The sequence below is a fragment of the Echiichthys vipera genome (assembly GCF_963691815.1).
Source record: "Echiichthys vipera genome assembly, chromosome: 18".
NCBI classification, from domain to species: domain Eukaryota; kingdom Metazoa; phylum Chordata; class Actinopteri; order Perciformes; family Trachinidae; genus Echiichthys; species Echiichthys vipera.
Genome location: NC_139843.1, coordinates 14693415 through 14720921, shown reverse-complemented (window position 1 = coordinate 14720921; position 27507 = coordinate 14693415). Strand labels below are relative to the sequence as shown.

Below are 27507 nucleotides of genomic sequence, written 5' to 3'. Positions count from 1 at the left end.
ATTGAAGCGTGGTAAAACGTTCTGTCTAAATCAGACAGCCACTCAACTGTGAAGCTGGTGCAGAGCCACGAATGAGAGCTGAAATGAGATAGAGCTGGACACACAACAGGTTGAAAGTCAAGTGTGAAAATTGCACATCTGCAAGTATTTTATTTTTAAACCTGCTACATGTGCATGACGTTGGAAGGAAAATGGGGGACATAAACTGGAAGGCAAACAAAGGGAAGAAAGTTTTTGAATTGAGACCTTTTTTCTTTTTTTCCAAATCCAGTCATACCCCCCCCCCCCAGAAAAAAAAGGTTACATTTTTTTTTCACAAAGTAAAGCAGTGTCATTGCTGTAAAGTAATCTGATTTCATTTGCTTGACAGAGGTGTATTAATAAATGACAAGACTGAGAAATTAGAACTGAGGAGGAAAATCTCCTCACAAAGGCAATTAAAGCAGACAAATTGAAATTCTGTGCACCACAGCAGATAAATAAGGAAACATTACGACAAACGTAATCAATTATATTAATAACTGAGCATATTCAGGCTTATATGTTTATTTCATGACACTTTGCATTGGCAATTTTGGATCATCACCTTCAAATGGAACTTCATTCAGACGTTTTGAATCAATTTAACAATGTGGAATCAAACTAACTTAAAGGGACAGGTCACGCCAAATTCAAAATCACATGCCTTTATATTTGCCCAGTGTTGGAAGTATCGGCCAAAGAGAGGTCTACCTTCTCTCATATATAATGGAACTAGATGGCACTTGGCTTGAGGCGCCCAAAGCACCAAAAAAGGATGTCATCTTGGGGAAACATTTTTTAATTTTTCACAATTTTCTGACATTTATTAGACCAAAGAAACTAAGAACCAACCAAGAAAATAATTGAAAAAAAATATGACAGATTCATCAACAATGAAAATAGAGGACGCCATTAATGTTTCCATCTCACAAGCATGAACCTCTCATCCATGAGTACGCTTCCTTCTGCGCAGTGATACAGTTGGCAGGTGTAGTTTGGTAGAAAGAAAATAGTTCCTACATGAAACCACTCAAAACCAAGTCTATGGATGGAGCAACCTGGTCTTTTTTTTCTTCTTTCTATGCTGCCACAGATTTGAGAACTGACTTGTGTGAAAACGATGATCCCCTTGGGGACAATAAAGAACCTAACCTAACCTAACCTAACCTAAAATGATTTCTGCTTTTGAGTTTTTCAAATGTATTTTTATTTGTTTGCCATCTAGTTCCATTGGCACTACAGGTAAGAGGGAAAATATGTATTTTCTGATTTTTAGGGTGCACTGTCCCTTTAACCTATCAAAATATTTCCCTTTTTGCCCTGAATCCAGTATTGCCAGTATTTCTACAATAAGATTTCACTTCACGACTGGTGATACCCCCCCCACACCCTCGAGGATAACTAACAACATATCTACAGTAATAACACTTGAGGCTGCAGCAGAGATGGCTGTACTTTTCCTCTAATAAATGAGGAATCAGCCGATCAAATACAGTGCCTGTAGAAAGTCATGATAACCTTTTGAAAGAGTCACTTTTTTTGTTTTACAGTCTGAAATGATAATACATAAAAAGCATATTTTCCAGCCGGATTTACACATTGAATAATGAAAAACTTGAATAGCAGGGTTGGAAAAGTGATGAGTCCCCAGATTTAATACTTTGTGGAGGCACCTTTTGCTTAAGTACAGCCATCTGTTGGTTTGGATATGTCTCTACCAGCTGTCCTTTAGCCACTATGTTGTTTTTATGGAGGTGTGTTTTGGGTCGTTGTCATGCCGGAAGGTGAACCACCTGCCCATTTTCAAGTGTCTAACAGAGGGCCGCAGGTTTTCCTCAAGAATTTGGGTGGACTTGGCAACATCCATTTTCCCTTTAATCCTGACCAACTGCCCAGTCCCTGCTGAAGAGAAACAAGCCCACAACATAATGCTGCCACCACCATGCTTCACTGGAGGTATGGTGTGTTTTGGGTGGTGTGTTGTGTTTGGTTTCTGCCAAACATGGTGCTTGGAGTTCAGCCCCAAAAGTTCAGTTTTGGTCTCATCTGACCATATAACCTTTTGCCACATTTTTTGGCATACTATTAACTACTCAGTGTGACATTTTTTCAGAAGAGGCTTCTTTCTTCTGTCACCCTGCCATATGGACCAGCGTTTATGTAGAACTTGTGAAATTATTGTCACATGCACAGATCAACCGACCTCTGACATTAAGACTTGTAACTCCTTCAAGGTCGCCATGGGCCTCTTGGTAGCTTCCCTAATCGATCTTTTCCTGGCTCGGTCATCCAGTTTGGAGGGGCGGCCCGATCTAGCTGAGGTCTGGGTGGAGCCATAATCCTTCTACTTCTGGACAATACTCTGGACGGTGCTCAGAGGGAAAGTTAAAGCCTTTGGAATCTTTTTATATCCTTCTCTTAACTTGTGCCTATCCACAGCTTTATCCTGGAGCTCTTTTGAAAGCAAAAACCACAGTTGATGTCAGGTGGAGGCAAATTAACTGGTGTGTAATCTGGAAGGTGATTGGTTATACCTGAGAATGTTTATAATAGTTATTCTAAAGGGACTCGTCACTTTTCCAACACTTCTTTTCTAGTTTTTAATTTTTTATTAATTTGGGGAAATTTGGAAAAAAAATCACTTGAAAGTTGTACGGCAAAATGTGTAAATCACTCAAAATCAAAAAAAGTATTTTTTAAAATGTCTTATCATTTCACGCTGTAAAAACAAAAGAGTGACCATTTCAAATGGGTATCATGACTTTCTATAGGCACTGTAACACACAAGTAAAAAGGCACAGCAGAAGTTTCTGAGCCACTAAAAAACACAAGTGAAACGTAAAATAGTTCTGATTTTCTTAAGCAATCTCTCATTTCTAAAAACAAATACTCTTCATTCAAGGACTTACTTTCAAATCCCTTTTCCTAATCTTCAATCAACAAAATGTAAACAGTTTGCTTTGAGTAAGCATACAAAAGTGGTTACAGACACTCATCACAAGTTAGCTAAAGACATTCACATTTAAAAGACGACTAAACCCTTTGAGAGACTAGAGTCTAAAATGGATTTTTTACAGCATGTAGCAGGAAAACAAAGCAGGAAGTCGACCGTTGGGAAGACTAAATGTGAGCTTAACGAATATTATCTTGGTTATAAAGTCTGTTGTTAAAAAAAAACGTACCAGCTGAGAACGTGAAGAAGGTCTTTCAATTGATTGAGCTTCCTGCATAGCATGGTTTGTTTACATCTTAAAATTCAAAAGGCTTCTTCCACAGTAACATAAACAAGTCAACAAAAATGACCATTTAGGACTCAAGTATTAGAAACAAAACCAACCCTTTTCCTTCAAAAATAAGTGCCTGATTAAAGTGTCGCCGGTGCCGTGAGACATGACCATTCACATCATTTCATCAGTGATTTTCCAAAGACACAGAGAAGGACACTTGTGGTGGCACTCGTTTCAATACAACTGCACAATCAGCTACGTACAGGTCACATGAGCCTCTGATTACCCTCGCTTTCTCTGCTAAAGTCCTCCCATGCACACAAGAGCAGGTCCAGGCGCCCGGATTATAGATCTGACAGTCCCTCTGCGTGTTCATTTAGCTCCATGGTGTAATAGTCCAGAGGGCGCCTGAGAATAGAGACGTTTACAAAACAAACACATGCACAATCAGACTTCAGTGTTTTCAGAGCTACACATTGCAATTACACAACAGTTTACTGCCACTCAGGAGTAATTCATAAACATAGTTTCAGTTTACCTTTTGATTGCCCCCACTCTGCCCATTTTTCTCTTTTCCAGTTCTAAAGCATTTGTATCTGTTATTTGGATAAACCGACTACATATTGTGAATATGAACGCCTACAAGAAAGTTGATAAATCTGGCAATGCTAAGCAAAGTAATTGCACGTCCGCGCTAACACTATGATTACACAACAACACAATATGGAAGCTAACAAAGTTCAGACAAAGAATAAAGTCAATACGAGCGCTAATTAATTCTGGAATTTGTTGCATTTCCAACAATTATTTATTTCTGATTTACACGCAAAGGTGAGGAGGTGCAATAGGGATTAGTATGTAGGGGCAAGAAAAAGTAGGAGCGTGGGAGTAAGATGTTAAAGCGGGCGCAGAAATCTGTATCTCAACCACGGCCTTCCTCCCTCTATGACTGTTCTATATGTTAAGGCAAGAAAGAAGGTCTTGCGCTTTAATTCTGACACCATAACCTTTACCTGAACCTCTAGACATTTACTGCTGACATGTCATACTTTTGGAAGACGTTGTGCTATTCTACTGTACATGATTGAAAATGGGCTAGGAATGTGTATTTAAAATACACAGAAAGAATAGTTTGAAGGACTTTTTTTAACCACAAATTCATAGTGATACGCATTTCCTTTAAACACACAATGTGTAATTTTCTGCTGACAGTCTTTCAATCAAAAACAATGACAAAAGACGGAGTTTGGGGATGTTGTGAAGAAGTGTCGGATAATGGGAGTTGTTGTCTTTGCCATCAGCTTCCCTCGGTTAGGATTCCTTCAGTGGTCATTGTTCAGGTGGTTTTACTTCTACTACTTTTTACTTATTCTCTGACACTAATCGGCAGAAAAAGGACGCCCTGGAGGGGCTGCGAGTCGAGGGGCCTACCAGCACCTCTAGTACGAATTAACAGGTTATAAGGGGCTAAAGGTGTTGTTTCTAAACTTTGAACAGACTAGTTGCATCCTCCTGCTTTCAACCTTTGCTAAGCTAAGCTAACCCACGCATGAGAGAGGTATCAATCTTTAAGAAACACATCTTCAGTGTGAGACTCCCAACAATGGAGCTAAATTATTGACTATACATTAAACACACATTTTAAAATATTAATCATTTTTAATAATCTGGCTTTTGTTTTGATTCCCAGCACAGCACTAGCAAAGAATAAAGAAATAAAAATGCTGTTGACGTGATATAAAGAGGTAGAAATGTCTGTGATCGGTATGCAGATGCAGCAGACCAGAGAGAGATATAAGGGGAATTAAATGATCCTCACCTCCTCCTGTAGAAATATGTGAACAGAGCAGCTCCTAGTCCCAGCAGCAGGAGCACTGCTACTATCAGCCCTATCTGTAACCCCAGGGCAGACACTAGCAGAGAGAGTCAAATAAAAATTCAGTGACACTTTCTGAACAAGCAAATACGTTTAAACACAACATGGCAATTCAAACATCCTGATGAAACTTTAAAACAGCTACAGATTTTGTTTCCTTCAGACTCTACAAGCCCATGGAGAGCTTAATGCAAGAAAGTCAGTTGAATTTTCTACATAAACCTGACTGGATTCAGTCTGTGTTACAGATCATTTCAGCTGTGCGCACAGTTACTACATGTACAGTAGCCGACTCGCATGCATGAGTGGGTATAATAGAAATTCAGATTTTCTCACATAAAGGCAGTATTAGACAAATATTTCAACTGTAGCGCCTCATGTGTTCTTTTTCATGAAATATGTTTTTATCACCTCAGGATAAGTGCATTCCAGATGTATTAATGAAAATTATGCTTGTTAATTTAACATTAAGAGTTGAAAAGAGTACTTTTTGAGCAGCTACTTTGTAAGCAATACAACAGAGTGTATCTATTTTTAGTGCAGCCGAACAAGCTGCCATTGTTTAAATTATTCAATCTCTCAGTTATTGGCCTTTTTTTAATCATGCATGAGCGTAATCTGATTTCATGCTGCACTTGGCGTAAGTCTTTTTTCCTCACAAGAGCACAGTAAAGCTGGTTGCCTTGCTGAGGGGTGCACTCTGTTGCATACACATGTAAGAGTTCAATGCGGTAACTCCTTCTTGCTCCACAACACCCTGCAATATTTAAAATTGATCTGCTGATTAAAAATGCTGAAAATGACCTTAAATGATCCTGATCAGATCTAACCCTTGAGTCCTCCAACCTACTGTATATGAGCACAAAGGGTCACACTGTACATGCTGCAATTATTGTATGAAAAGTGCTGAAGTTTATATTACTTTAAAAATGATTTTCTTGTCCTCTGTGGCTCCAGAGTAAGATTGCAGTAGCAATGTTCGTGAGCTCCTAATGATCATACCGACAATACTGGACTACTCTACCTCGATGCGTGATTGGACAGATCTTACCACAATTCAATCCCTTGTTGTTTTCTGTACCAGGACAACATGTATAGCCAGTGTATGAGATCATTTTGACATATTTGGGAGAGAACTCACCCCTAAGGGCTGGCTGCCATGCTTGGTTTTGTTCAGTGTGTTTTAAGACCCCAGAGACTAGGCTGAGAAGGTTTAATGGGCTGTTTTTGTTTTTACAGCAGACTATTAATCACTTGATTTAGCTGATTAGCATCTATTTTCTTTTGTGATGATGAACTACCTATGACACCTAGCATTTTCATCATAGACTGCCCTGTTTATGCTGTTTATGTTTTGTTGCAGAGGGGAGCTGGCATTACGTTGATGCTAACCTGTGCCTGTGTAACGGTCAGTGGTTGGAGAAGAGCAGACGTCTCCCTGAGCAGTTGAAGGCTTAATGTGCGATGTCTGGATGATGAGGGCCTTCTGATGGTCCGACAGCGCCTGGATGTTCCCCCACACTCGCAGCCAACCAGACACACAGGAAAAGTTGGCTCCTTGAGCACAAACAGACAAAAGAAATGTTTCGTTATCTGTGATCATCTGCCATTATTACACAGGTCAGGCACTGCTTTACTAATCAAGTCAAATGCATCTACTTACACCACTAGACACAGAACCGAAACCTGGAGTTATAAAAGTGTGTTCCTGCACCATAATAAAATCCCTACCTACGTCCCCAGAGCTGGTGAGTGTCAGTGATTTCTAATCTTTTCTTACGTTTTCACTGTAATCTTTTGAACGAATGCACAATTTTTCAAATCTCAGGGACGAGTCATTTCTGGCATTTTAAAATCCGCCAAATGTGACGGTTTCAATTTATATTGAGGGAGAGTGTCTCACCTTGGAGATACAAGGCAGAGATGCCACAGTGACACCTCTGCTCCAGGTAGTCGGCCACCTCAGCGACCCTCTTCCCCTGAATTAGAGCACTGCAGTCTGGGACAAACAGTGAAGGGAATATCAGCTTTTATAAAGACATATTTACTGTTTCAGCCATTAAACAAACAGAAAAATACTCTTACATTTTGACAGATGAATGACAAAAACATTTACATAAATCCCCATATTAAGTTAAAATGCATCTTTATTGCCGTCATTTTTTTCATGTCATTACTGTATTTTTTAAAGTTGTGTAAACAATGTGTATATGCACTTCAAGTACATTTAGAGTCACTATGTGTAAGAGCCTAAATGATCATTACAATCTGTGCAACATGACAGACTCTATCCTTACACTACTATTTATTCACTTTCACATTTTTACTACATTGCAATTTTGTTAAGGGATGATATCGCACCTCCCGACTGCTCCTGCCAGTCACTGGACAGGGGTCCAAGACAAATGTCGATGTGACTTGAGAAGGCGGAGCTCGGACAGAGGTTGCTGCTGTGTGGCGTGGGCGAGGAGCTTATCCAGGAGGAGGGGCTCCTCACCTCGCAGCATGAACACCGGCTAAGCGAAACGGGACCATCTTCCACTGACCTGCATGTGCAACACATGTATGAATACAAACATACATATATACAGAAGTAATAAGGATGATAAAGTCAAAAAAGCAAGTCTTCCTAGAATGTCACAAAGCAACACAGAATGTGGATTTACATGCATAACTTTAAGTTTAAGAAAATAATGTATTTTGAAATATTGACATGGTCTTATTTACAGTAATGCACTTTTAAAACATGTCAGTTTTAAAGCTGAAGTGACAATGAATGTATCAGCGGAAACAATGACAATCTAAAGAATCGTACGCTCATGCTTCATGTTATGCTTGCTTGTCGGGACGTGAGCTACAAATGTTTAATCTATACATAGCTCTATTTCTATGTTTAAACATTGTATAATAGCTAATTTGAAGCCTGTATCATAAAATGTCTGTGGTCAGGCTCATTAAGCCTAGTTTTGTAACAGTGTCATGGTTTCATTAGCACTAGCACAGAGGCACTGTTAATGTTATAAGTACAACCTGTAGTTTTTTTCTAACATGTCAAAAAGTAAAACATTTCAGCAGTGAAAAAGGCTTACGCTATGATGCAATCCACCATCAATAACCATGTTTATATCAGCTTCCTGCTGGACTGTTAAAGGCCCTAACAACATAGCAGGTTGCTAATTCCTGCAAACATTTTGCTAGAATGCCAATGTAAGTAATATAAAAAGTAAACTAAAGTGTTCACAATGTTTCTTTGAGCTCCTTAGACAGATCGCTGAGATAGATATATGAGCTGTTTCATCAGCTTGGTTAGCAGTGCAGCATTAGTTGCCATGGTAATCTTCCCTGTTTAAATGAGAACCAGCTGTGATGAAAAAACTGAGCAGGAATCAAGGTCGTTAGAAGAGCAGGATCTGTGTGCTGGTGGCCTTGACCCAATCGAGAAAATTCGATGGTGGCTTAAGTGACAATTTCAGCAGGCTGCTTATAGCCTTCATTAGGTCAAGGCCTATCATTACTGTAACAGTTCAAACATGTTAGGGCGCACTCACACTGTCCTTCCGCACCGCGCCCCGGGCTTTAGGGTACTTGTCCCCCCTCCCTCTCCCCCCGCGCCCCAGGCCCGTTTGTACTCACACTGCCTGGGCCTCGCGCAAATGCTTCTCGTAACACGTCACACGCATTGATTGACGTCATCGCGATGCGTCGCTTTGTTTACAAATCTTTCCATAGACCTCAGAGTTCTTGTGCGTCTTGTCGACTGTTTTTGAATATTTTCATTCTGCAGTAAACACTCCACCTCCGCATCACACCAATGTGAACCTTTCGCCGCCATTGTTGTTGTTGTTAAATGTCCGCGCATGGTCCGTCCTTCTATTTTCTATGTCCGAACAGGGGCACATAAATTACGTCAGAACCATCGTAGGCCTCGTGCTCGTACACATGCGCACGCTCGTGCTCGTACATGTGCAAACGCGCTCTACAAAAGCCCACCTCTCTCAGGCGGGCCGTGGACGGCCCGCTGTCCGCAGTTATGCGCGGAGCGGGTGCACTCACACTGGTCAAATGCACTAGGCTTTAGCCGAAAAAACGGTTTTGGTCCGGTGCGGAAGGACAGTGTGAGTGCGCCCTTAGTGTTCTCAGTGAATCATGCTGTTGGGTTTATTCTGCATTTACCTGGAAGCTGGAATCACTTGTCTCCCTCTGGTGGTGGACAGAGAGGAGAGTAGCTGCTGGTTTTCACTGAACACAAGTACATCTCTGAGACTAGAGTTGGTCAGAGCAGTGCCAGCTCTGCAGACACTGAACAGGTCATAGCACAGGACTATCGCTCCACGCACCGGCACCGAGGAGCCCTCCGGGAAAGTCTGATCTATGCAGGTGAAAGAGGAGGTGAAGGGGTATAATGAGAGATGGTGGGAATGGGTACAAAACAAGAAAAATAATGGGGTAAAGGACACACATAGTGTGGGAGAGACTAAAGAAGTTATAAAGAATAAGGAAGGAACTCTTGTTTCACTTCCAAAAAGCATCTCTGATGATGATGTCACCCCCTTTAGTCCCCATAGGATGCTGACTGGCTGGATGACTACTATCCAAAGCTGAAGATGGATTTTTGTGTGACATATGAACAGCATTCTTGTGTGATCTCGTGTTTTTGCGAGAATTCTGCGGCTGCGCGAGGAGAGCCCTCACCTGCTCCAGTGACATTTCCTACAATGTAAAATCCATCCTGGTCGACAGATCCGGTCAAAGGTAGGGCAATGACGGTCCCACTGCGCTCCTGGTCAAACACAGAGAGCACCAGGCCCCGCAGGTCTGTCATGGGGGGCCCGTGCAGCTCCACAAAGGCCCTCTGCTGGCTGTGATTGGTCCAATGGCCACTAGCCACCTCACTGATTACCACACCCTCAGGAGCTGGAGGGGGGCGGGGACAGCTGTTCTCCCTCAGCGGCGTTGGTGGAGCCACCTGTAATGATTAATGCATTTCAGACATGATTCTAATGGCTTTAAAAACGTCTGTGATAGTTTAGTTTTTCTCTTTCTACTCACTGAAAAAGCAGACAGGTCATAGGGGTAAAGGCCTCTACAGCGGCTGAGGGCCTCATCACCAGGCAGGACCTCTGGATCCTCCAGCAGAGGCAGCTGTCCCGGGGTCAGAGCTTTACTCAGCTCCTGCGACTCCTTATCTGATCCTCTCTGCCGGTACACGACTGCATCCAGCAGGCCCCTAGTGGGGATCCCCCTTTGTATTGCTGATGGTGGGCCATAAGGGCTGCGGTAGAGCGCCACAGCATCTGGTCCGTTCTGGATGGTATTGGGGGGCAGGCGAAGTGATGGAGCTGGCACTAACCTGTCGCTGCCCAGCAGAAAGTAGCCCTTAGACGTGGTGAAGTGTCCACTTAGGCTGATCTCCCTGTAGGGTTTGTTGTTGTGTGCACTGAACAACAGTATCCAGATACCTTGCAGGGAGACTCTGCGTCCTGATGAGTGCCAAAGCTCAATGTACTCGCCGTCCTCAGCTGCACCAGGTGTGTCAGTGTTCAGCTCATTGATCAGGAAGTCACTGTTCCCCCAGGGTGGAAGATGAGGCGGTGAATCTGGACCTCCTGGAATCACTTAAAAGGCATAAAGGAAGGTATTAATTAGCTGCTGTTGAAGAAAAAAGGTTAACTCTATTCTTATTCAATTTTGTTTTTGTATAAATTTCACAAATAACATAAAGAGCTTTACGGATGCTGGTAGGCAATGGTAGATTTGATTTTTTTTAAATCTTTGAACAGTACCAGGCTAGCTGCTTCCAGTATTTGTGCCAAGCTAAGTGGCTGCTGGCTGTAGCTTCATATTAACAGACAGGTATGAGAGTAGTATCAATTTTCTCATTGGTAAGAGAGAAAAAAGTTTTTTTCTTTAATCTCAACAGCATTGAGTTGGAATTGAAATTGAAACAAAAAACACCAGCCTGTGGCAGATACTTTGTATCCACAGGGATGTGTTGTGATAACAGAGATGCATGCAAACACTTCAGCCCGTTAAAGAATGTGACCACATAGCACTGCGGCAAGAAACCTGAAAAACAAGTATGAACCTGAAAATAAGCATAATATGGGAACTTTAAGTGATGGAGGATAGCTCTATATAGCTAAAAGGTGAAAGGAATATTTTGACATTTTGGCAAATTTGATTTCTTGGCCAGACTTTGACGAGAAGAGTGACACCACTTTCATCTCTGATTTATAAATATGAAGCTACACCAGGGAGTGGTTCTGATCTATAATGAATCGAACAAATTAAATGCCCACATGGTCTACCACAGTCTTTCCTCAACTTACTTCTCCAACAAACAGGCCCTCGTCTTTCATTTCTCTTAATGGCGGTTCCTTCTTGGAAAAGTGTCCCCCTCCAACTCTCAGTTCTTTAATTTGCAAAACTTGTTTCAGTGAATATTTTTGCTCCCCAGTTCCTCCGCTGGTGATTGATACAATCTAGAAGTTCCCCAAGGTCAACACACTATCTGTGTTTGAGGATGTATCTCTTCCTGAGAATGAGTTTGTAGTTCCCCAAGATGAATCAAAACATGTATTTGACAGTGACATGATATGTACAAGCAGACAGACAGATCGATAGACAGACAGATACTTTATTAATCCCAAGAAACTTTAGCCATTATTATAAAGCCATTGTCGTGACTTAAAGCTGAAGTCAGTAACTTTCGGTTATTTTTTTTCCATATTTTCTGAAACTATCTTCTGACAGCACAATGAGACAACTGATTTGTGAAAAGCTCATGTATCTTCACCTCCATCTTTTGTTCGTGTCTGCTTCCAGAGGCCTCTCTGTTCGCTCCTAATGGCATCTGCTAGCTCTCACCCCGACTGAAGAAAAACCAGCACCCAGAGCAGCGGAGTCTCTGACGCAGTATCAATGACTGCTCTGAATACTGACCAAATTGTGAAACTAGGCCGTGCAGTTAAAATATGACTCGATATTATGATACTGTATTCTACTGTATTATGTATTTCTTACATAAAGTGTTTTCAGTAACATATTTCTGTGCACTGTTTGGCTGTAAAATGAGAAAGTTTGTGATCAGGGCGAAACAAAACCAAGCTCATGCCCACCAGATCGGACAAACTTTCTAAATGGTACACTAAAATAGGTTTCTGAAAACACAGTCACAGAATATCAAATCATATTTCCTCAGCTCTGACTGGTTGTCGGCCGGGCACAGTGGCTCTTGCCGATGACATTAGGAGCAGACCAAAAGAGACAAAGATACATTATTATTTGACAGATCCTCTCTCTCATTATGCTTTTGGGATAAAGTGACATTTTCAGCAAATATGGACAAAAAACCTTTTTGACAGAAAGTTACCAACTTCAGCTTTAATGATCTTGTTTCAATGCATATTTAATTTGTGGCCATGCAATATCAATATTAACATTGTACAATATCAATTGCACTGTGTGAATCAGGTGGTAAATTCTATTGTCTATCTCTCAGACATGCGGTTTCCTATTCCCTTCCTTACTGCATCCTTATTACATGTCAACTACAGAGAGAAAGCAAAATGTGTGGAATTGGAAACCCTTTTTTCTTGCGAGTTGACTGGATCTCACAAGATGTATTAAACAACATACAGATCTTAATAATATTGAGCATCCAGTATAAATTCAAGAGTCATGAAGCAAACTGAAACACTCACCAATACTGTGTGGGCAGATCTTTGGCCAGGGGCACTGGTTGGGCTGTGCAGGAGTTTGCGGTGCCTCCCAGAAGACACCAGGATCTCTGGTCCAGGTGGCCACACCGCAGCGACTCAGATAGAAGCCTCCCTCTCTCAAACTGACAAAATAATTAAATCATTAAGTAACCACCCTTACGAATCTTCCCTTATTTTAAAGGATTATGGGAAAACAAAAGCACAACATAATGCTATTAATGTATACTGTATTTAGCTACAGACTTGTGCACTTGTTGCATGTACTTCTAATTAAATTCAATTAAATGAACTAAGATGCATGCATGACTTTCATCAGTGAGGTGTGAATTAAACTTGGTGGTCAAATTTAAGTGTTGTTATGCGAAAAATCTATTTAAGTGTCTTTGAGTCAGTGCATACCTACTTGTGACTATTGCTCAACTCTGATGATGAAAAAAATGTATCTTGAAGAGAAAAAAGTGGTCACAAGTTCACTGTTTCCCAAGTAAAATATGTTCAACAGGATGCAACACTGTGGCCTGTCACCATTGAATGTTACCAACACATTTGACATTTAGACCAAAAATACATAAAAACATAAACTTCAACTATCTGGCATTGATTCTTTTCACCTCTAGTATGTGCTGCAGTCAAATTGGGCGGTTTTACTTGAGTGGGGAAATTAACATTGTGTCTTGCCTGTTGCTGAGTTGGTAGGGCTCTCTGCCTGGGATGAGAGTCTCTGAGAGGTTGGCACTAGGCCTGTTTCCAGGTCCAGCAAACACAAATGCATCTAGAGGCTGTATCTGGCTCAGTGCACTGCCCACAGGGAAGTCTGAGGACCTGCCACTGTAAATAGCCACCGCCCCAGACTCATCTCCTGAAGAAGAAATCACAAGAGGAAGTACAATAAAACGAATGTGAGCGAATGATTGAAAATTGACCAAAGATCTGCTGAAGCTCTGCACAGCTTCCACATGTGAAACCAGATGAACTAAAAAGCTGAAACAACCAAGCAATCACACAACGGGAACCATATTCAGAGCATTGGAACAAGATCATGACCACACTGACCTTTCATGTAGCTCTTCTCAATGTTCACTGAGATCAATCCGTTCCTGGAGGTGTCCCCGTTCACGTCCACACTCACGCTGACCCTGTCCGTTCTCCCGTCCAACACAACCAGTACCAGAGGACCTGCAGCCAAAGCCTCCGTCAGCTCCACGAACCCGTCCACCTGCCCGCCTCCCAGCTTCAACTCAGTGATGACAGGAACAGTCGCTGGGGAGGCAGGTGGCGTGCAGTTATTCCTCTGACCCGGGGAGGGAGAGGACACCTGAAAGCCCCAGCGATCTTCAGACAGCAGGCACCTCTCGATTGACTCGTCCCCCTCAAGGGCAGTTTCGTCCTCCACAAAGGCCGGTTCTCCTGGCGTCAGAGTCTCAGCGAGGAACTCTGCTCCCCCAGTACGGCGAGTCATGTACACGACCGCATCCACCAGCCCGTGGGTTGTGACGTTCATCTTCTCACTGTATTTAGCGGCAGATGTGTGGTAAAGGACGATGGCGTCCGGGCCATTCTGGACCGTGTTGGGAGGCAGGAGGATGGACGGTTTGGGCAGCATGTCCACAGAGCCCACCAGAAAAAAACCTCTGTCGTCTGTGCTGTGGCTTTTGAGGTCCAGCACCTTGTAGGCCACATTTCCATTTCCATTATAGAAGACGAGGGTGTAGCCGTCCAGCGAAGCCCGTTGTCCACTCGTGTGATACAACTCCACAAATTCAGTGGTGTCCAGTCTGGGGTTATCAGCGTTGATCTCGCTGATGATGAGGCAGGGCTCGCCATTGACTACCACCACCGCCAGGCAGAGACAGGCCACACAGGCCAGACCGACCACCATGATTTACAGCTTCTCCCAAATACCAGGACAGGGGAGCTTCTGCAAAAAAAAAATGAAAAAGAGAAAATGCATTCCTCAGTAAAATAAAAGAGTTAGCGTTAATACTGTGGTTTATTAAACTCGAGCAATACTGGGATTTTATTTAAAGGGCAACATAACAGTCAGAGCCACAGAAAAAGACACAGGCTACCCTGTTGTTGCATGTTGTAATCAAATCTTATGTTTACTACTTGCAGACCAGACTCACTAGAGGAGAAAAAAACTCATAATATCATGAATGAGTCTTCTATGAGTCTGTTCTGTTCATGGTGACACTGTGGAAATGCACGTCTTCTGTATGAGTCATGCAATGTTGCGAAACACACAGACTGGCAAGCAGATGGAAACTTTTTGTTTTTAATGAGTCGGTGAAATAGCTGTGAATAAATAGGATTTAGTAACAACAGATGAGCAGTCAACCTAAAACAAACTGGGACCGTGTGATTTTTTTTTTCAGGAGCCAGTCAAAAGCTAGTTTTAGCAGTCTCATTTCATCCCTATAATCACTCAAAATCCTCCCAAAATGAGTCCATAGAAGCTTCCCTTAGTTTCACGACAGTCAGTCTCTCTCTCTCTAGGAAACCACGTCTTCAGATGAAATGAAATGAGTTGGTATGGAGTTCAATTCTGCCCTGAAATGATCTCCCATCTCACCACAGTTATTCCAGTCACGGTCAGGCTGCTATGCATGCATCTTTCCGTCGAGAAAAAAAAAAAAGAGGCTGTCAATCTGCTTTCTATCAGTGCCACACAGGGTCCGAAAATGCGTCGACACTTACCGTGTTTTTCTCGGTCCTCGTCGGCCAGGTGTCGCCTGTTGCACCGTCGAAAACGTCTCCAGTTGAATGAAGGAAAAAAAAACAAGTGGGGAAATATTTTATTGGTAAAGTTGTTTCTGTTTCTCTTCGCCGCTCCCTTCATTCACAAAGCAGCACTTTCTCCCCCCGGACTGTGGGCGGTCAGACTGACTGAAGGGGGATGATGCCTGCCAGGGGAAGCTCGCTTTTCTCAGTGCACCATTCAGACCGTCCGCAGCTGAAGATACGACACCAGTAAACCCGGCGAAACGGATAAAGAGGCGGGGAAAGTGTAGCCCCCACCATACAAGAATTATCCACACTATAAAACTGAGGTATTTTCTGCTTTTAGAGCAATAAAATAGCCTGGAGTTTATCCCAAGAAGCCTTGTAAAAAGACCTCAAGGGGGCCCCCCACATTGAGAATTAGGGGAGAGCGGGGTCAGTGGGAACAGCCAAAGTCTCACCCAGCACCGGGTCATTAACTTCCTGTATCTTTCACCACACAGTTCATTTTGAGAGATCAAAAAAGTGCTCTGTTATCTGTCTTCATAATTGTTTTTAGGTCAATGGGACACAGTTTAGCAGCTTCCAAGATTTGACAATAAAAAAAAAGTATAAAACAGTCAAATACTAAATAAAATACAAGTATCAAGATAAATATGAGGAGCTCTTTTCCAAAACGCTATAAATCCATTTTAATAGTTTTCAGGAAAATTGCATTTTTTTACCCAGACCCACACATTTGGTTAATATTCAATGTATCTTGTCAAAATGGTTTAATGGCTCAGTCTGAACATGTGGAACGGACGGACGAAACAAAAAACTCTCCCGCTTCAGAGCGCCGCCATGTTGGATCACATAGAACGCTCCCTGAATTCTGATTAGTTGAGAGTTTTCATCAGTTTAAAAGCATTTTTTCACTTTTTTTGTGGTGTTTTCATCAGTTCTAAGTCATTTTTTTCAAGTTTTTGTGGTGTTTTCATCTGTTTTTAATCGTTTTTGTGTTTTTTCATCTGTTTTTAGTCGTTTTTTTCACTTTTTGTGGGGGTTTGCATCTGTTTATAGCGATCTTGTCACATTTTTGTGGTGTTTTTCATTTGTTTTTAGTCGTTTTTTTCACTTTCACTCAGTCTGAACATGTGGAACGGACGGACGAAACAAAAAAACTCTCCCGCTTCAGAGCGCCGCCATGTTGTATCGCATAAAACGCTCACTGAATTCTGATTGGTCGAGAGGACGTATCGCATTTAGGCTAAAAACAGGTTTGGCGCTGGTCACGGTTTGGAAAGGAACTGCATCTTGCGGACCATTTTAAACAAGGAAATATAGCGATTTGGCATGAAACACTGATGAAGCAGTGAAAAGGTTCTGTATACAGCAAAGTGGCTCAAACTCATTTGTTTTAAATGTGGCTTTTATCTCGTTTTGGAAAAGAGCTCTTCATATAAACACATACACAATATGACACAAGTAATGCATAAGTCTGTGCTTGAGAGGCACGTTGCTAGCAAGTGAAAACATTCAGGGCTGTAGGTCAGAGGTTAGAGTCCTTTTCAGACGGAGGTTCAGGAGTTTCGCCCCCATAAAAATGTGAAAATCAGGCAGATGGACATGCAATTGTGACGTAGTTTGAGAAGGAAAGGAAAGATGAATGGTCATGTGTGACTCCCGTCGGGGAAGGCCTAATGAGGAGGTTAATGTTTACGTCAAGGATAGGAAAGTGCACCACAGACACCAGCAGCCAGAATGAGACATGAGAACAGTCTACAGCCTCAGAAACACTGTCATGCACCGACCTGATGTAAAGTGGACCTGGTTGAACCCACTGCAGGTCTGAAACTGTGCAGACTAGAAGCCATCACTGCTCCCAAGGAACGTTTTCTCCCCGACCGTCACTCAGTCTGCTTCAAGTTGGATTTCGAAGTTATCACTTTGTCAGTTTGGACACTTCGGAATTTTGCGGTTTTCACTGCTACAATGTCGCAACTGTGGCTGCTAGTAATGCAACTACATACAAGTCTACTGTAATGGGCTATTTTCATCATCATTATGTTTTTTTTTTGTTTGTTTTTTTGACGGCGCAGAGGTCCGGGGTTATTCCCAAAAGATCCGGGGCAACAGCCCCAAATGCCCAGGTCTAACGAGGCACCTGGTGCTTGATACTCAGGTAGTCTACCCGTACTTGCTTAAGGTAACAGAAGATAAAACTTTGTTCATGTATCGCTTAAAACCCGTAGTTTTTACAAAGCATAAATAAGGATATTACCATGACAACACAGAAAATAAATTTTAATTAAGTATGATATAAAAGGGCCACTGATTCCCTGATATGGTACCCAGGTTTATTTATACGTATCCCTGTTATTGCACGTTGTTTTCTTTACTACTTTCTTATGTTCAACGAAATATTAAGCAATAATTTACATTACTAGATTATTAATTCTGATGAATCAATGCACAAGTAGCTCTCAGTGGAGCTAGTATTGTTTTAAATTTGAAAAGTAACTAGTAACAAGTATAAAATACCATATTTCTTTCCGAAATGTAGTGGCCCAGAAGTATAAGTTAGGATAAAATACTCAGGTGACGTACCTCAAAATTGTGCTTAATTATAGTAAAATCTGACCTGAACAATCAGGTTTCACTGTACTTTTATCATGTCTGTCTGTGCTGTTTGTAAAATGTGTGTCAAGATGGACGCCTCATCTACTGCAAACTAAATATAGTAACCTAATCCTGCACAGTCAATAGACTCAAAGTTTCATTTCTGCTCTGTAGAAATATTGCCACATGAGTAATGCTCTGTGGTTAGGGAGTCTACAATATGTTGAAAGAGCATTCAATCAGATTTTCCCTTTTTCTGTCTTTAATAAACCAGCTTCAGTTGGTTAAACGTATGTCTACATACATCTTTTTTTGAATTCATCCATGTCCAAAGAATTTGTTTAAATAGTATTTTTTTTATATTCAATTACTTACCAAGTTATGGGAGTTAATTGATAAAAATATTAATGTTGTAATATTAAACCTGACAGTCTTGGCAGAGTCATCATATAATTTTGTCCTCAAAAACTATGCTACAGTTCATTTTGTTTGACTGTCAGTTTGTAAAAAAGAAAAGAAAAGAAAAAACTAAGAGTTATGGTCTCAGGTTAGAGATTACCATCCTAAGCTCAGGATGACAAAGTCTGTAGTGATGCGTTAAGCTTTAGCTTTTAGCAGTTATTTAAGTATAGTTTTAGTGGCTGTTCATTCAGATATCTCGCCACATATTCAAATCGTCTACAGTAACAGACAAAGTTTCTCTGTTGGTGAGAAATGGTCACAAAAGGAGGTGTTGTGAGTTGCCACATAAAAGGAACTGAAAATATTGACCTCTATTTGAGTGAACATATTCCTTCGTAAGTGTTCACTGTATCTCTACTGCCTGTTGCCTGGATGTCTCAGAAGCAAGATATCCAAAACAATCCATATTTTCATCTTGACTTGAGATTAGTCAAAGTAGATATTATTTAGGAAGCGATTGAGGGGAAAAAATTAAGTGGAGGACAGAGGAAGTTGTAATATTTCACAAATTAGAAGTGTGTCAGATTTTGTTTAATTGACATTCTTCATGAAAAGGAAATTGCAGCTCGAGCCCGTTTTGAAAAATCTTTTATTATGTTTCTACTTCATCAATTACAGCCTAACTCTGATTTGATCTACTTTGTTTTTTCAAGTCTTTGTAATGCAACCTCTGTTGAAATGTTGCACGAATGGCTTTAATGCCTTTTAGTGCCACAAGATGGCCCTACAAGCATGTGCGGTGCGTTTCGTCTGTTGAAGCCTACTGTAAGCTCGTGGACAAAATGATACTGTCAGCTGGGGGAAAATAATGCCTCTGATAAGTGAGGTTCCCTGATGTGAAACTGCTCATAGGTGATTCTGCCTGTGCAGGAAGGTCCTCCTCGGGTATCCTGGTGTTTGTGCGGTGCTATTTGACGTCAAAAAAAGTTCAGGTGAAATGTTAATGATCTACAAATTTTGTTTACGGTGTGTGCATTAAGCTGACACCACAGTGCAAGCATGTAGTTGAACATTTCAATTGAACTTGCTCGCTTTTCAAGAATGAACAGCCCTCGTTGACAAGGTACATCTAATTCATCTGGCTGGTTTGTTTTGATGACTCACTACTTAGATGTCTTGCATCTGATTCATCACTGGTCCCTGCTTGTGCATGGTGGAAAAATACTCAGATGTGCAGATAAAAAGATGCTACGCTCAGTGTAACATCTAGATCAATTTAATTCATTTGTAGATTCAAATACAGGCTCATCTATCCACCAGAATCAGTAAATCAGTTAGAGTTTCATTTAATACTTCCAGGTAACTGAGGAGAAGATGAATTGTAGAAATTTCAACAGACAGATTATGAATCAGCCGTGACAAAGCTTTATTATGCCATGTAATACATCAAATAAAGTGAATTTCATTTCCGGGAGTTATGGAGATAGCAGTTTATGACATGTTGCCGCTATCTTAAAACCCTAGACACAGTTTCCTTTGCTTTAGTACTGTATATAATTTACGAGGAAAAAGTATAGCCAATCATAAGCGGTCCAAAGCTATGCGCCAGCGGTGCAAAATACAGTAGGATGCACATTTTTTTATCCCAGATGAATGTGTTGTCATGTTACTTGTTTGAGCGTGTCAGCTACTGGATGCAAGTGTTGAGTCATTTTGTTGGATGTGGAGACAGGAAATATGACTCAATCATCAGATGAATTTCAGGAGCAGCAGTAGCAGGTTTTGGAGGGTTTTTACACTCACTGGGAGTGTGGGACTAACTTCTAGACAGATCGAGTACTGGAGAAGGCACGGTCCTCCACATGGAGGCCCACCTACAGTCTAAAATCTATATTCCCCTGTATTACAATATTAGAATATTCCACTTATGCTGCAGTATCCTATAAATCCAATGAAAAGGGATATGTAATATGCTCTGACCTTACTGTGCCCCAAGAACATTTGTTACTGCTGAAGACACACATCTTAATAATGTAACTTTAGTTTTTAGCAGATGTAGCTCAAACAGGAAGAAACAGTGAGTTTTCTGATGACTAGAGCAGCGTATTAATACACATTCAGTGTTTCAGCAAGTATTTATAGCAGCAACAAGCTTGTGGGACTGACTAAAAACAAACTACAATACCCATGTTCGGCATTAAGGAAGTTTGATTTATCTGTTTTAAATAGATTTGGACAACAATGGAAGTTCCACGGCACAAAGTAAAAAGCTATATCAGGCTTTGCTGCAAAGGAAATATCCGTTAGAAAGATCAATTCATATTTGGTTTTTGGGAAGTTTTGTTGACAATTAGAGAAATATACACACCACCACACTTGGTTCCGACTTGTATTTTCTGGGCCTCTGTGCCTCACCTGACATTACTGATGTCATCAATAGCTGTTTATACAATCTTTTGTTCATCCTGTATATAAATACGCAATGCCCCATCTGCAGCTATCTCACACCAAAAAATTGCTTTGCGTGCTGCTGACCCTAAAAGCTTCCCTGGTGTGCCTCAAGCTAATTTTTCACCTCATTAGCCTGAACAGACATAAAAAAAAGGAAATCTGGGACACTGTGAGGACAAAGCATTGTGTGTATATCCACTGCAGGAAAGCATGGGACAATGCAGTGGAGAGGGAGGCCATGTGTTTTTACACTATAGTTCTCAAAGGCGTAATGACAATGAATTATGTGATAAGAAAGTGCAGCAATGCGTAACGGAGACGAGAGGTTTTTACCCCCTATGTGTGTCGATATGTGATTGGACGCACGTGCGTGGTCTAACCAGGAGGTGAGGGCAGGGTTTGACTTTGATGAACAACGTGGGGAGCACTGCCCCCACCACTACCACCAGCACCACCAGCAGCCCCCCAACCCGCCCTCCTTTCCTTCCTCTCTGTCTTGCAGGCACACAGGAAGCTTTCTACCGCTTCTCCTTTTTTTTCTTCTTCCAAGAAAGCACCCGAAGAACCTCATCAGCATTCAACATGCATCGCCAGCTCGCTGCATCCAATCACGTGCGCTTATAATACAGAGTGCATGTTTGTGTGTGTTAGAGGTAGACAGGCGGAGACAGGCAGGGAGAATCCCTTTGTGTTCCCTCTGAATCCTCAAGGTCATGTGCGGGCACTCATGAAACAGGCGCCAAGTGTTAGCCGGAGACGGTATTCCAGGTCAAAGTGTGGGATTAGGATTTTGTATAGTACATTTAGGTTACTGGAAGCAAAGGGAACATAAATGCGCTTTTTTCTGTCCAGATGTGTGTTGGATTATTGATCTAAAGTAATGCTCCATCTCCCTCCTCATCACCAGCAGAGCAACCCCTCACCGGCTCAGTCTGAGCTCGTTTTGATGATATTAACTGTGAGTATTCCCACATAATCCAAATGACACGGGATGAGAGGCGCAAGAGCACAAGCTTGGCCACAAGTTGATTTCTCCGAGAGATTGCAGTCATGTTTGATACCCAGTTCCCATGGCAACGAGCGTCCGCGGTGTACCTGACCTACATATGTGCTGTATGTACACAAACGCGCACTAACCATCTGTTACTGTCGCTTTATACAGCTGCTTGTGGAGACTTTTAGCGGCTGTTGAATGAGTCTGATCAGAGACGGCAGGTAAAAACAAGAGGAGCTGCTTTCACCATTTAAGAGAAGCTGTCAGCGAGTAGCGTCAACAATTGTCGGAAGTCCCATTGAGACAAGCTGTGCAATAGGCCTGGAGACTTATGAGGGTATTATTATGGATATGTTGATATATAATGTGGCACAAATAGTTACATCGTTCAAAAACAATTCAATTTAAAGTATTGCAGTGGTGGAAAGTAATTAAATACATTTACTCAACTGTATGTTAAAGTGTAAGTGTGGTGCAAAGTCTTTTTTCAGCACTTACATACATCAAATAAGCCATGGAGTTTTTCTTGTGAAACAACTATTAACAGAGAAATGCGGGAGAGTCGCTAACAGCCAGACATGTCTTACACTGATTAGCTCAGGGCAGTATGGTGAAGGCATTGAACAGCTTTTTAACCACTAATACTGCTCGAGGTGTGTTTTGGGTCGTTGTCATGCTGGAAGGTGAACCACCTGCCCATTTTCAAGTGTCTAACAGAGGAATTTGGGTGGACTTGGCAGCATCCATATTCCCTTTAATCCTGACCAATTGCCCAGTCCCTGCTTAAGAGAAACAAGCCCACAACATAATGCTGCCACCACCATGCTTCACTGTAGGCTTGATGTGTTTTGGGTGGTGTGCTGTGTTTGGTTTCTGCCAAACATGGTGCTCGGAGTGCAGCCCCAAAAGTTCAGTTTTGGTCTCATCTGACCATATAACCTTTTGCCACATGGCATCAGAGTCTTCAATATGTTTTTTCATGTGACTCAGTGTGACATTTTTTTCAGAAGAGGCTTCTTTCTTACCACCCTGCGGTACAGACCAGCGTTCATGTAGAACTTGTGAAATTATTGTCACATGCACAGATCGACCAGCTTCTGCCATTTAGACTTGTAACTCCTTCAAGGTCACCATGGCCCTATTGGTAGCTTCCCTAATCGATCTTTTTTCCTGGCTCGGAGTTTGGAGGGGCGGCCCGATCGAGGCTAGGTCTGGGTGGTGCCATAATCCTTCTACTTCTGGACAATATTTTGAACGGTACTCAGAGGAAAAGTTAAAGCCTTTGAAATCATTTTATATCCTTCTCCTAACTTGTGCCTAAAAAACAAAAAAAGTGATTATTTAGATTATATAGGTTATCATGGATTTTTATAAACACTGTACGTTGTTGGTGATTCATTATGTGTAGGGATACTAATCATGCTACTGCAGAGGTTTGGTGTTATACCGAGCAGTATTAGTGATTATAATGCCTTCACTGTGCTGTCCCCAGCTAATCAGTGTTAGCCACGTCCGGCTGTTAGCGACTCTCCCAGATTATTCCGTTAGTCGTTACACGAAAAAAAAAACATCTCAATGGCTTATTTGATGTATTTAAGTGCCAAAAAAGAACTTGGGATGATTTTGCGTCAGAATTACACCTTTACTTGTAACAGTATCTCTACACCGTGGTATTACTACGTCAACTCAGGAAAATATCTACTTCCACGAATGCTGCAGTGTACCATATTAAACTAATATGAAGCATACCCATTGGGAAAGAAGACATAAATATATCCTTTTGAGTTACTTTTATAAGGGCATGCATACATTTGACATTACTGCACTTGGATGTTTATTAAAAATGTTTTTGTATAAAAACTTGTTCTTCTTTGAGAACCAATTCCATATAATTCATCCTTACAGTCTATTTTGGTGCGTTAGAGGATGTTATTTGTCACAAGATGCATCTGTTGATGTCTGACTGCAAATTGCTTTTGTGACACCATCCACCACTCAGAGTCCGGTTCAGTCGATTACACAGAGGAGTCTGCTGATAGATATCAATGACTGATTGATGAGAGGTCTGACATTAAACTGAACTAAAAGTGTAAATGGATAGGACTGTGTCTTATAGCTGACATGATGATTGAAGATCCATACTTTGTTGTTACAGGTAACATATGTAACTCATATGGGAGGTATTTTGATATAGTGGGCCGTATGATTTTTATAACAGTTCTCATCATTTCATCCGTTTGTGTTGTCAAATACAAATAAGATAAAGAAAGCTGTTTGAAAAGAATAGTATTATTTTATTGCTCAGAACCACATATTGTGATTCGGTTTGATGATTTTTCTATTTTTAGTTTTCACATATTTTTTCTCCTTTTTTTAAATAAAACAACAGAAAAGCTTTCATCCTTTTTGTCCTCTCAAAGATTATTATTCAAACATGCAATAGCAGATTTTCTGGCCACTTGGGTGCACCGTAAACAAGATAGTAAGCACAGCATGGACACATCATCACCTTTTAAGTCAATATGGCAAACATGTTGGCAAACAGTTGCTTATTTAAACATCCAGTATCATTTGGACCCACGTTCCTGGTCTATTTTTAGCTTTATTTTTGCTCTCCACAAACTCCTGAGTGAAACATCTGATTCTTGAGCAACAAAATGCTTCAATTTGTTCACCAGCTAGTTGCTGATTGTGTCTGCAGAGTCTGGCTATACTTCTGTTGCATCCAACATGGAATTCTTTTTCCGCATACACATGCTCATGTGTTGTTAGAAATAATATTGTCTATGGCAGCTTTAAATAAAAACGTCTATGTCTGAAATGACACCTCCTACATGGATGTGGAGCTTATACTTAATGTCTTTATTGGACCTTCGGCCTTCTCGATTGCCCCCTTTCTCTTTTTCTCTGCATTTCTTTTCTTAAGATGTTCTCTGTCTCTCCTGGGTACACTGTACATCCGAAATAGCTGTTACCTCTCCTCTTTTTCTTGCTCTTTTCCACTTCTCTCTTCTCCCCTCCATGTTTCATCGATTCTGCCTAGACAGGGCAGGGGACAGTGTTCCCCCATGGGGTGTTCTGGGGTAATAAATCTAATTCCTGTCTACACGTGGAGGCTCACGGTAAGGTTCTGGCCCACTTTTCACCCAGACAAATATATCCACAAAATGGAGGAAAGTGGGCCAAAAAAACTGGAGGTGCACCAGGATAAGTAAAGAAAGACTAAAAGACAGCTATAGTTATTTTATCCCAATTAGAGTAGTATCACCAAGTGAACCTTTTGACAGCATTATAATGATAATGTTGAAGACATTGTTTCTTATTGAGGATTTTTCCTTATTCACCATGAATGTTATTTACTTTTGCACACAATGTGAATTAAATGTAACATATACAGATGAACTAAGTACCCATTAAATCAACTGTCATGGTCCCAATGTTTTCATTCAATTCAAACTGGATTGTATTTCATAAAATGTAATGTCACAATACCCAAAACTGTCAATGTTAATAATATATTTAAGGATTATTTTAGTCAAGTTTGCATTCGTACTCGTAACAGAGGCTTGACGTTTGAACCATTTTCAACCATTTGTAAACCATTTTAACCATCATACATTACTTGAGTTAACTAGTTAGACAGTTTAACCATTACTTTGAGGTAAAACAACCATTTATCTAAAACTTTTACATTTATCTTCGTTATCATTTAGGAAATGGTTGGAGGGTCACCCTATATGGCCCACAGACTTTGAGTTGAGTATGATCTTATTCCTTACTGCTGTTATTCTAGCATAATACAAATGATTCATATCTTACAAGATATATAATTTCATGAATAATTTCAAATAATGGCAGGTCATTACAGTGTAAGGCTAAATATCATATGAGGAGGACCGCAGTATGCAATGTAGTCTATGATTCACTTCTTTGAAAATACTGTTCTCTTAACTCTAATGGTTTGTCTTTCACAACAATCTTCAACACAGCCCCCCCCCCCCCCCTCATTTCTATTCATCATTAAGAAGAGGGAAAGAGCGAGACCGGTGCATGTCTCTTGGGACAAATTACATGAAAATACAGGACTGAGATCAGCATCCATAAGAAGCTGTTGAGCTGAGAATTAGGCCGGAAGAATAAGTCACATAATGATCGTCTCTTTTCGCAGATTTGTGAGAAAACCAGGACTGTTTGTGTAGCACTTACACGATAGCAGAATTACCGTCTGGCTCTGTAGCACTTTTGTTGCAGTGATTGTAGACAGAGGGGAGATGAAAGTGCACTTCGTGACAGTAAAGTGAAATGGCCTTGTCAGGGACAGTCATGTAAAAGCGGAATACACAAGAACAACAGGAGAAACATGCATCCTTTTTCCACAGCAGGTTGCTCACATTTGCAAAGCACAGCAGCTGCGGGTAAAACAGTCTGAGGACACTCTTTTGAAAAAGGCTGAGACAAGACAAGACAAACTGAAAGAAATGAGATCCAAGTGCATGATAAAAGAGTAATTTCTTTGTGCAGGGAATGTACCATTTATCCTGTCCAGTCTACAACTCAAATAATATTTTTGTGCTTTGGACACGGCTGTAAACCAGATCATGGGCATGAATACCAGATTTGAAAAACATGGTGAGACATATTTTTTCCTCCAACAGTGTAGGCAACAGTATTCATGTGGCTTTCGGCTATAATTACATATCTTCACCTTTTGCTATCTCTTCTTCCAGGAACTGCCTTCATATACTCTCCAGTTCAGCTGCATGAAGTCCTGGTAATCTTTGTGTGCCTGAATGCGTCATCGTAATTAAAAATGGAATTTATAGTCTGGAGAGCAACCATTTTCTGAGGGTTTGTTAATTTTTAATGGTTTTCCAGAATGGGAATGTAGGGGGGAAATTATGTAAGATAATACATCACACTTTGGAAGTCACACAGCACAAACAATATTAAACGTCACTTTGACAGTGAGTGCTCCTTGAAATCTTGTTCCAAAAATATTTGTGGATATCTGGCCTCCATGTACCTAACAAATTAACCTATGACAGAACAGCATTCAAAAGTACCAAGACTTTTGCCACTTCCCTTTAACTTAACCTTAACCTCTTAGAATTCTGCCTTTCCCTTTTTTTTTTTAGAGTTGCAAGGGTTGGGGACATTTGTTTACATCATCTGAAATCTGGGAACCTCAAAATTAATTTTCTTAACCCGTAAGAGTCTCGGCTTTCCAGTCAAACCCAATTGATGCAGCTCCAGTGTTTATGGACCCCAGTGTGCAGACATATTTGAATACACCATTTTATAATAGGTGAACATAACACATTTGTACTGCATGAGGAAAAACTCCATGTGTTTGCCCCAGCATTGGGATTGTCTGATTGTCTGGGATTATCGTAAACTGGGCATGTCGGTAAAGGGGAGACTTGTTGGTATCCATAGAAACCCATTTTCATTCATATGTCTCGAGATTAGAAGTCCAGGGACCCCTCTGTAATT

General features: G+C 41.1%; 1 protein-coding gene across 1 annotated transcript; it reads right to left on the bottom strand.

The window, feature by feature from the left end:
- Positions 1-388: 388 nt before the first annotated feature.
- On the bottom strand, positions 389-15668 carry LOC310960566 (uncharacterized protein). The gene is made up of 12 exons (XM_083932289.1): positions 15543-15668; positions 13899-14763; positions 13524-13704; positions 12828-12967; positions 10174-10739; positions 9817-10090; positions 9298-9493; positions 7486-7670; positions 7028-7123; positions 6517-6681; positions 5068-5161; positions 389-3656 (listed from the first exon to the last, which is right to left on the bottom strand). Exons 2-12 carry the CDS (start codon positions 14722-14724, stop codon positions 3593-3595), a joined length of 2787 nt encoding a protein of 928 aa, XP_083788415.1. The 5' UTR covers positions 14725-14763; positions 15543-15668; the 3' UTR covers positions 389-3592.
- Between the last annotated feature and the right edge of the window lie 11839 nt (positions 15669-27507).

Bases quoted from the DNA above. Each gene is read 5' to 3' on its own strand.
- LOC310960566 (XM_083932289.1), bottom strand. From the start codon at position 14,724: ATGGTGGTCGGTCTGGCCTGTGTGGCCTGTCTCTGCCTGGCGGTGGTG. The intron at 10,091-10,173 runs GTGAGTAGAAAG...TAATCATTACAG, and splicing joins ATGACCTGTCTGCTTTTTCA to GTGGCTCCACCAACGCCGCT. The intron at 5,162-6,516 runs GTTAGCATCAAC...TCTCTCTGCTAG, and splicing joins TGACCGTTACACAGGCACAG to TGTCTGCCCTGGGGTTACAG.